Below are 11,610 nucleotides of genomic sequence, written 5' to 3'. Positions count from 1 at the left end.
TTCTTAATTTGTCAATAATTGATAAAGCCAATGGGGACTCTTTCAAAAAATAAAAATAACAAAATAACAAAAGACAAAAAGACAAAAACAAAAAGAAAAAAATAAATGGAAACTGAATTATCTAGCTAGCAAACAAAAACTGAAATTGTGTGGATTTAGTATGACCATGTATGATTATTCGATTTAAAAAAATGAAATTTGTGTATATTATTTTACGGCGTTAAGTATATTTTCACAAACCTTTATACTATTAAATTGGAAAAGAAAATAAATTAATTTTAATAGGTAAACTTATCAACTTATATCAATTTTCATTCTTACAAATTATACAGAGTGACGTTGATAAAAAATTTATGTTTGAGACAATGAATTAATTATTATAGTTGAATTATAATAATTTGTATTTTTGTGTAGATTATTTTAATTTAAATTATAATAATATGTATTTAAGGTGTAAAGTATTTTAATTTGAGAATGAAATAGTAAACACTATAGAAAATAATAAAAAATGATAGAATGTAAAACAGTATAAACTGTAGCAAATAATAAATATTTTAACAAATGAGAGTTTTAAAATAGTGTTGACTGTAACTAATTGAGACTACAAAATGTATTTACTGTAGCAAGAGGTGGTTATTATAGTCTTAGGATAATTCTTGCCCAAACACTCCCTAAGTAAAAATAGGCATTAAGTTAAAAGTAATTGTTTTAAATGATAAAACTGTTGAAACTATTTTTAAAAATAGTAAAATGTCATTTTCTATCCGTGATAGACTGCTATAGAAATCTATCATTGACACTGATAGCCCACGATAACTAACACTGATAGATAATAAAATTTTATTATATTTGATAAATAAATTATCTCATTTTTCTTCGTTTAAAAATAACTTTTAAGTTGAATTTTATGGGTTTTTTTTTTTTTTTTGAAAAGAGAAAAAAAAAAGTTTAAACTTTTATGGTGAAAATTATGTGTGGCAAAGTTATACATTGGTTAATTTTCCTTTGATCATTTTTATTTTTTATACAAATTTTTATTTTGATAAACATTTGTAAATTTAGGAAATTCTTACACTTTTTTCATTATATCGTTATCAAACTTACTATAATTTAGGCGTTGGTTTGCAAACGATTCAGTTTTTGGGAAATTTATGCTTGTTTATTTCTAATTTTTCAATCAGGGTCTTTATCTTTGCAAAATAAATATTTTAATTCAGATATAATATAGATATTAAAAATGTGTCAAACTAGTTAAGATGTCCCGATGTACTTTCTGTTCACCTTCTAATATCTTGTTCGACAACAAAAATATTTGCATTCCTTCTTAAATTTTGAAACACAAAATTAAAATAATAATAATAATAATAAGTGGGTAGCTAAACATATGAACTAATTGGTAAAATTAATGTTAATGAGCTTAATTTTGAAAAAGTAAAAAGTAAAAAATCAAATGGTTATCCAAAGAGACTTGATCTTTGAACTTTTATTTTTAAAAAATCACAAAATCTATTAACACGCAAAATTAAAATTTTATGGTTCCATATTATAAATATAAAATTGAAGTATTGACACAGAACATCAATTAATTTTTTAAAATTTAAAAATTGTCTAGGACCTATAATTCAGAATTAAAAATTAATGTACCTATTAGGCATTGTTAAGAGATCATAGATCAAATCGACAAAACTTCAAAATTCAGGGATTGAACTTGTAATTTCACCTTAAAATTAGTGGAAAAATAGAGAATATTAGAGGTAAAAATTATAACATCTACATTTATGAAACTAAAAATTTATAGTTTAAATTGATACAATGTCCCCAAAAGTTAGTTTAGTTGTCCTTCCTTTCTCGATTTGCCAAAAGTTCAAGTTGCACCAATTTTTGTGTATTTCCTTCAATTACAAAGGGAAAAAATATTTCTAAAATGTATCTTTAAAAAAAAAAGAATTTTCTATGTAATAACTCATTATTGGACATTTAGTGTAGACACCCAAATGTAACTTAAATGAAATTTCATTAACTAAAAATATATATATTTTTAAAATTTTTAATAAAAATATAATATCACGTCAATATCATCCATTGAAATAAAAACCAAAAAGAATACTATTTTATTTTTTTTTATTATTATTATTTGAGTAAAACAAAAACTATTTTATTAAAGCACTAACCCAAAGGCATTGTACTAAAGAAAACATTTAAAATGATGTCAATGACTGAGTGATGCATCCGATTTTACTTGGATAGTAAAAGAAGAAAAATTATTCAATTTAAAAGAAAAAATCTTTATCACATAATAGATTTTTATTGAGCATATGTGCAACCTAAATTAGACCAAATTTTTTCTCTATTGAATTGCCCAATAAAGAACAGTACTTGGTGCATCTTTCTTTTTCTTTTTCTTTTTCTTTTTCTTTTTTTCTTTTTTTCATATCCCAATATCATTATGCAATAAAAAAAATAAAATTATTAAAAAAAATGAAGAATTTGTATTGAGTTGTTAATTTGGCGAGATCCACACGTAACTATTTTCCACAATAAATGGAGTTCGACAAAACCAACCAGACGCTCTAGTTTCTAATCTCCAAATCGTCTCTTTAGTCTTTACCCATAAAATACCACCGCCTCTTTAATACTCACTGAGTCAATGCCCGAGTCAAACAACCAGTCGCTGTCCCTCGGCCCGTCGTTGGCTCTCAAAATCACGGCGTTGGCTCTCTTGACCGCAGCCGTCGTTGTATACAAACTCGACCCATTCGACCCGGCGGTGATTCCGGCGGAGGAACTGAGTGGGGCGCCAGCGGCGGTGGCGGAGTGTAGCGGCAGGGTACTGCAGGGGGCGGAGAGAATCGGGGTGGGGGAGCTGGCAGCGGCGGAGGACTTAGCTTATGACTCGGAGTTGGGAATCGTTTACACGGGGGATGCGGATGGGTGGTTGAAGCGAGTTAGATTGAATGACTCGGCGATCGAAAATTGGGTCTTCACCGGCGGCCGGCCTCTCGGAGTCGCTTTGGGACCAGACAGCGAAGTTTTTGTCGCTGACGCTTATCAGGTATGGCACTGTAAAATCAGTCTTTAAGGAGATCATGTCTGAATTCATACCAACATGGACTTCATGTGTATGTGGTCTAAAGTTATTTGGTCTTAATTTGAGTTTATATGTTTGTGTTTGAATGTAGTGTTGAATTGATATATCTAGATATTTTGTACTCTTTTTTAAACTTTATAATTACTATTTTATTTTGAAATTTTTTTGTTTAATAATTTTATCCCTCTTTATTTGAATAAAATATGAATTGCAATTTTTTTTTTTAATTTTTAAAGTTTTTCTTTCTTTTTTTTTGGTAATAAACAACCATTAACCCGTCAACTTTCTGGAAGAAATATGGTTAAATAAAAGAGAAATAAAAAAAATGAATTTCATTATCTTTTTCTTCTTTTTCTTCTTATTCATGTTGTTGCTATGTATTTTTATTGTCATCAATTTTTTTAATTATCCTCCATCGTCTTAGTAGTCAATGGAATGTCAATACATTTTTTAATAATTTCACTTTCAGTTCCTCCAAATTTGGAGGATTATCAGAGAACAAATCTCTATTTTCACTAATTATTGCTAGAAAATGTTCCATAAAAAATAAAATAAAAAAAAACCATTTTATGATTTTTTATTTTTATTTTTATTTGTTACCTATTTTTCAACTACATACATACTTTTCGTCTAAATATTTTAAACACTCTTTTGATATGTGAATTCAATTAAATAAAAATATATTTTACAATTTTTTATGTATAATATTGCACTTAATGTGGACAAAATACTATTATTTTTATAATTAACAACCCTACAACATATTTTAATAGTCATCAGTCTTATAATAGTCGTAAGTGGTTGTCAAAGTTGATTATCGAAGATGATTTTTGTTGGAGTTTGTAGTTGGAAGTGGTTGTTAGAGCTTGAAATTGGTCGCATGAAGGTGGTATTGGAGTTGGTCGTCGTAGTTTGTTGTTGGAGGTGGCTTTTGAAGCTCAAAGTTGGTCGCACAAAAGTGGTTGTTAAAGTTGATTATCGAACATGATTTTTATCGGAATTTGTAATCAAAGATGGTAGTTGGAGTCTGAAATTGTTTGCATGAATGTGGTATTAGAGTTGATTGCCTGAGTTTGTCGTCGAAAGTAGTTATCGAAGAGTTGATCGCCAAAGTTACTCGCTCGAAGGTGTTCATCGAAGGTGATTTTCGTTGAAATTTGTAGTCGGAGGTGGTTGTTGGAGTCTATGAAGATGGTTGTCGGAGTTGGTCATCAGAGTTTTTTGTCGGAGGTGGTTGTCGAAGCCTGAAATTAGTCGTCATAGTTGATAGTGCAAAAGTGGTCGTTGGAGTTGGGTCACCTGAGTTGTCATTGGAGGTGGTTGTCAGAGTTGATCGCGTGAAGGTTGTGCGGAGACCAGGATTAGTCATCAGACTTGTCATCGAATGTGGTTGTTGGAGCTCGAAGTTGATCGTCGGAGTTGTCATCGGAGGTGGTTGTCTGAGCCTAGAATTGGTCGTTAAAGTTGTCATCAAAGGTAGATGTTGGAGCACAAAGTTTTTCACCGGAGTCTTCATCAGAGGTGGTTGTCGGAGTTCGAAGTTGTTCGTTGGAGTTGTCATTGGAAGTGGTTATCGAAACCCGAAGTTAGTTCCCAAGATATGATAGCGATAGTCACCGACAGTGGCCGATGGGTGGAGCCATTGACAACATTGAAAAAAAGAAGAGTTTGGTGAATTGGACAACTCTACCAACATTTAAAGTTCGTGGGCTAAACATTGGGTTGGTATATTATACCAACTCAACTCAACTCATCTCATGTTGGTGAGCCAAACACCCTTATAATTTGTTTCCTCTTCTATCCCACGCAAACAAAATTTTAAAATGGATTCCCCCATATAAGACCAATTTCTTATTTCATTTGATGTAAGAACAATTTTTTTTTTTTTATTGAAAAAACATTATATCTGAAGATAAAAAAGCTATTTTATATATTAAAAAATAGAAATTATGTTCAAAAGTAGTATACCGAACATGCTTTTGTTATTTTGTATTATCCGTTCATTGTTATCAAACAACTTTCTGCTTTACGAATATGATATTTTCTGGGTATTTCTATGTTACATATTTTTTTATCATATAAAAAAGGGATTAGAAAAAAATTGATTTAAAAACAAAAATAAAACTACCACATAGTAAAATTTTATTGGACTATACTTGGATGCATCAAGAGCATCGAACGAACCACCCGAGCTTTTCTCATTATTAAAACATAAAATGAACCTAAATCACGAAATACGAATGGAGCGATTTTTTTTTTTAAAGGCATTCTAATGTAAGTGTTAGATTAGTCATGTTTATTTAAGGTGAAAAGTAATAAATTCATAACTAAATATAAGTGCTATTTTCAAATTTATAATCAAGATGCATAGTTTGATTGAGAAATTAAGAGTGTTCAATCTAATTGTGTTTGAAAATTACATGGCTTTTTTTATATACTTGTTTAAGAATTTTTCAATTTTTGTCCTCATATGTCATTATCGTTATTATTATCATTATAGATAAGTCAATGTTACAATAGTAGAATTATGAATGTCTTTATTATCGTTATTATTGCTTTTATCTTTATCCATTAATTCTAAACTGTAAAGGTAAAAGTAACGGTAGGAAGACAATACAAAGCAAACAACTTCAATTATAATTAGATTAAGTGTGAAAACTGCGTAATTAAACATAAATTCAATTATGTTCCATAAATATAATTTGATTAAATAGTTTTATGAAGTTTAGAAGGGTTTATTTAACGATTTAAAAAATTAAAAAAAATTGTGATAAATAAAATTTGGGTATGATATATAGGGGTTGTTAAAGGTGAGTAAAGAGGGAGTGGTGGAGGCATTGACGGCAGAGGCCGACGGCGTGAGATTCGGGCTGACAGACGGCGTTGATGTGGCGGAAGACGGCACCGTTTACTTCACAGATGCTTCGTATAAATATGGGTTTCATAATTTCATCTTCGATCTTTTCGAGGGTCGGCCGTTTGGACGATTCTTGAGCTACAATCCAATTACTAAAACCACTAAACTTCTTGTTGGAGACCTATATTTTGCTAATGGCGTTGCAGTTGCTCCCACCCAAGATTTCGTCGTCTTTTGCGAAACTCCCCTGTAAGTATTTCTTTTCTTTTCTTTAAATACGTCTTTTTCACTTATATTTTTTTCGTATATTTCTTAAATATAATAGTTTAATTCTTAATCAAATTCTAAAAACAAAAATAACTTTTTGAAAATAACTTTTTATAGTTCTCAAAATTAACTTGATTTTTTAAACTATTGGTGAAAAATAGATAACAAAAGAAAAATTTGGAGTTGGAAGTAGTGTCCATAAGCTTAATTTTAAAAAATAAAATGGTTACTTAATGAAACCTAATTTTTATATTTTTAATTGTCCAATTTTAGTTCATGTATTTTTAATAAATCTTAAATTTAGTTCCTCAAAATTGAATATTACAAAGATTCATTAAATAATAATTTTCATGTATGAAAATAGAATATGTGAATATATTTTCAAAATTTATGGTAAAAGTACTAATAGATAATAATTTTTTAAAAAAAAGAAAACAAGAATAAGCTATCATTGAGGACTAAATTTAGGGTTTATTAAAAATAAAGTTGAACAAAGTTCAAAGTAGACTAAAATGATATTTTAAATAAAGATTTGGGTCGTTTGGATTGACTTTCTAAGGAGGTGTTTGAAGCAAAAACTATCCTAAAACTATAATAACCACAGTAAATAATATTCCAAAACGCTTAGGTGCAGTCAACATCATTTCAAAACCATCATTTGTCACAAGATTTACTATTTGCTACAGTTTTTACTATTTTACATTCATCATTTTTATTTTTCATTCTCAAACTAAAATAGTAACCCCAATTAAATAATCTACATTCTATATAAAAGTTATTGTAACTCAATTATAATAATATAGAACTATAATAATCAGTTTCATATCTCAAATGCTCTTAAAATTAACTAAAAAACTTAAATTGATGGTGAGGACGATATCATATAATCTAACCGTTTCTAATTTAAAATTTAATAGAAATGAAATCATCAAACTTATCTCTAGCTTCTAATTTTGTGGCTTTGAATGTTGGGATTATTGTAGGAGAAGATGCAAAAAATATTACATCACCGGAGATCGCAAAGGAAGTGTTGAGAAATTTGTAGATAACTTGCCAGGAACGCCCGATAATATCAGATACGATGGACATGGCCATTATTGGATCGCACTCTCTTTAGTAAATCCATCTGGAATTATTTAACCAAATTAATTCCTTAGATAATAATTTTTTATCCTAATGTTATTTAGGTCTGATTTGATAACGTCTATAGTTTAATTATTTAATTTTTTATTTACATTTTTTAAAAATTAAGCTTATAAACGCCTCTTCATCTCTAAATTTTTTTTAATTATTTTTTTACTAATATTTAAAAAACCAAGTTAAAATTTGAAAACAAGGTCTCGTTTGGTAACATTTCGTTTTTGGGTTTTGAATTTTGAAAATTAAGCCTATTTTCTTCATATTCCTTACAGTAGTTCGCATTTTTTTTAAATAGGATAGTTGAATTATTAGCTAAATTGCAAAAACAAAAACAAAATTTTAAAAGCAATTTTTTTATAAAAAAAAATGGCTTGCTTTTTAAACCATTGATAAAAAATAGATAACAAATAATAAATTTGGGAGTGGAAGTAATGTTTATAAATTTAATTTTAAAAAACAAACAACAAAAAACAAAATGGTTACCAAATGGGGCCTAAAAAGTAGTTTAAAAAACTTGTTTTGTATTTGAAATTTGGTTTAGAATTCAACTTTTGTCCTAAAAAAAAGATGCAAACCATAAATAGACTTAATTTAAAAAAAAAAAAATTATCCTTGGATTTTTGTTTTTTGTTTTTAGATTTTGAAAATTAAGCCTATAAATTAAACACTTCTTATACCTCTGAATTTCTTGTTTTGCATTATTTACTTCTTACCAATTATTCAAAAAATGAAATCAAGTTTTGAAAACTAGGAAAAAAATAGTTTTTTGTTTTTAGAATCGGACTACAAATTCAATTTTTTTAAAAGATGAAAACCATTGAAAAAAAATGAAAGAGAATAAGCTTAATTTTCAAAAACAAAAAACGAAATGGTTACAAAATAGGGCCCTAGTTTTTTATTTTTACTTTTTGAAAATAAAGTCTATAAACACTTCTTGCACTTTTAAATTTCTCGTTTTGTTATCTATTTCTTATCAATGTTTTAAAAAAATCAAGACAATTTTTTAAAACTTAAAAAAATAAATTTTATTTTTAAAAAATAACTAAAAATTCAACTATTTTACTATAGAGGCTATTACTAAATTACAAAACAGGAAGTTAGTTTTTCATTTCCGAAAATTGTTTTTGCTTTCTTATGCCTTCTTTACAATTTTTTTTTTCTTTTCCGACTAAATATTTATATTCTTACCTAAGAAGAATAAAATTTTACAACTTTTTTTTTTGTTTTTAAAAATTTTGACTTGGTTTTTTTATAAAAATAAAAATAAAAATAATGGATATATTTGCAGGAGATGACGGGTTCTTCTTCTTCTTGGTACCTTGCACTGAAATATCCAGTGTTAAGGAAGATAATGGCGATAATGGAGAAGTACTGCCGGCGGCCAAACTTGGAGAAGAACGGCGGAGTGGTGGCTGTAAATCTTCAAGGCAAACCAGTTGCTTGGTATTATGATTATGGATGGTCATTGGTAACCACCGGAATCAAGATCGGAAATAGTCTCTACTCCGGCTCTTTGGCGCTTCCCGGCATTGTTCGCCTCGATTTGGACCGATATCCTGCAACCACCGCTGGTTGCCCGTGGTCCAAACCCGACGACCTCTGATTAAATTCTACCTGCTGGGAAATTCATATAATATGTTTTTTTCCTTTTAATTGAATAAAATCTGTCGCTACTTAATTATACTCTAGAATTGAATTTTCAACAACATGTCGATTTCCATCTAGATTTTCATGTTTTCATAGAATTGACATCATCATGAAAAAGTAAATCGATATTGTAAAAAAAATCAAGAAACATAAAATAATATTAATATTATAATAATAAATAAGCACAGATGTTACTAGTATAACTATAGTATAAAAATGAGAAAATTTTTATTTACTAATTAATTTTTAAATTTTTTTACAATTTTTTCAGAAATATTTATACATTTTATCGATACTTTTATCAAAATTTCAATCTAATTAAGACTTTAATATTTCTATTGATATCGATATTTTAAATATTATTGATGTATATTTATATAAAATACAAAAAGTATGTTTTTTTTCTAAAAAAACGTAAATTAATTTTATTTTAATTTACGTATATGAATGAAGATTTGACTATTTAACTTCGAAAATGAATTACAACATCAACACATTTAAGTTTGGTAGATTATTGACGCACTTCACATCAATAATACGAATTTAAGTTCAAAACTAATATTATGAATTTGGATAATGAAAATTTTTAGTACAACGATAGTTTGAAAAAAAATTCATTCTATCTTCAATCATTTCTTGTCATGATAATAGCATTTAATATGTAGGATCAATGAAATAAATAAATAATAAATCATTTAATGACGTATTAGATAATGAATTGAAGGAGTTGACTTGAAAGTAGTGTTAGATTATTATTATTTTTTAATTTGGAAACAAAAAATTAGATGGTGAGCCATAATTAATGACTTTAATTAAAAAAAATTAAAGCCAGAAGATATATTCAACCATTAATTTAGAGGGGAAAAAAACATGACACAGTATGTTGATAACTTTCTTAATTGGATGTATGAGAGAATTTCTTTACTGTAGTTTTCCTTTTCACTATTGAATTGTTATACAATATCTCAAATATTTAGACATTATTTGATTTATATGTATGTTTATTTTATTATAATTTCTTAATCACTATTTTCATCTTTTTCCTAACTAGACATTTATATTCTTAGTTAAATTCTCAAAATCACGGTAAATAAATGGTGAGAAAATAAATATTATTTATTTAAAAAAGAAAAAGACGTATAAGACTAACACATGAGACTTAATTAGAGGACATATAGACTTTTTAATCGAAGTCCAATTATTATTGTAAAACAACCACAGTGTATAGCTATCATTGAATAATTTATTTGTTAAAAATATCATTTTGTTCCTTATACTATGAGTTTCATTTTATTTTGGTAAGTATACTTTTAAGTATTAATTTTAGTCCTTACATAATCAATAAATTTTAAAAATAATCTCTACATTCAGTTAGTTGTTTAAAAACGAGTCTCTAGTGGTACTTCCTTTATAAATTTTGAAAATATATTCATATAATATATTTTGAATATATTTTCGAGTATGACAATTATTGTTATCATTTAATTAAAGTTATTAAAATTTAATTAGAAGTATATGAACTATATTTAGACTACTGAGAGTATAGACACTAAAATAAAAGGAAACCTAGAGCACATAAACCAATACGATATTTAGCTACAATTTTCCAGATAGAAGTCATTTAAAGAATAGCAAAAAAAAAAAAAGATATACTATATATAATCATTGTATTAAATTTTCGTCAAAATATCAATATTTCCATGGATGGTTCCAAAATTCAACATGGAGGTGAATCGATATTTCTATTATATCGTTGAAAAGTTTATGAAACATGATAATTAAGCAAATATCAGTAATGTAAATATAATATAAATAATAAGTATATTAAATTATTTAAAAATCATAAAATTTTTATTATTAATTTCAATTTATTTTTTGAATTTTTTGTTTTTATAATTTTTTTTCAAAACATCTATCAAAATCGAAAATTGACCAATATTTCCATCAAATTTTCCTAAAAATAGGACATTGATTGACGAGAATCATAAATCAATTATATGGGGCTTTAATGGAGGGGGGAGGAAACAATTATTTATAGGTAACTCCAACTAACCTATATATATATTTATAGCGAATAGATCAACAATTCATATGTCACTCTTGCTTTGGCGAAGAATAATTAATACATTATGCTTTACCAATAACTTCCAAATATTTACTAGAAAAATGACGCTAGAAAAAAGGGGAAAACCATAAAAACGTACTTATTTAGATCTCATTTGATAATCATTTTATTTTTTATTTTTAAAATTAAATTTATGAACATTACTTCCATCTCTATTTTTTTTTCATTTGTCATCTACTTTTCATCAATGGTTTGAAAAATCAAATCAAATTTTGAGAGCTAAAAAAAAGTAATTTTCAAAAAGTTGTTTTGCTTTTTGAATTTGACTAAGAAATCAACCATTGTATTTAAGAAATATTAGAAATGTGGAAAATATAAGCTTAATTTTAAAAAACAAAAATAAAAAATCAAATGGGACCTTAACTTTTAACGCATGGAATTCATAAAATAATATAAATAAAAACTATCCACTTTTCATCATAACTCTTTTAATTGCACATTCCAACAAAATAATAATAAACAAAAGATAAAAATCAATTCATACTA

General features: G+C 27.0%; 1 protein-coding gene across 1 annotated transcript; it reads left to right on the top strand.

Moving 5' to 3' along the window:
- Window positions 1–2,509: 2,509 nt before the first annotated feature.
- LOC120089782 (protein STRICTOSIDINE SYNTHASE-LIKE 6-like) lies at window positions 2,510–9,076 on the top strand. Its single transcript, XM_039047178.1, has 4 exons — window positions 2,510–3,052; window positions 5,887–6,194; window positions 7,196–7,328; window positions 8,641–9,076. The coding sequence occupies exons 1-4, from the start codon at window positions 2,648–2,650 to the stop codon at window positions 8,953–8,955; spliced, it is 1,161 nt and encodes a 386-aa protein (XP_038903106.1). The 5' UTR covers window positions 2,510–2,647; the 3' UTR covers window positions 8,956–9,076.
- Window positions 9,077–11,610: the final 2,534 nt, after the last annotated feature.

The sequence above is a fragment of the Benincasa hispida genome, chromosome 11 (genome assembly GCF_009727055.1).
Source record: "Benincasa hispida cultivar B227 chromosome 11, ASM972705v1, whole genome shotgun sequence".
In the NCBI taxonomy this organism is placed as follows: Eukaryota; Viridiplantae; Streptophyta; class Magnoliopsida; order Cucurbitales; family Cucurbitaceae; genus Benincasa; species Benincasa hispida.
Note: the sequence above shows the minus strand (reverse complement) of the source record. Positions and strands in the feature narration are given on the sequence as shown.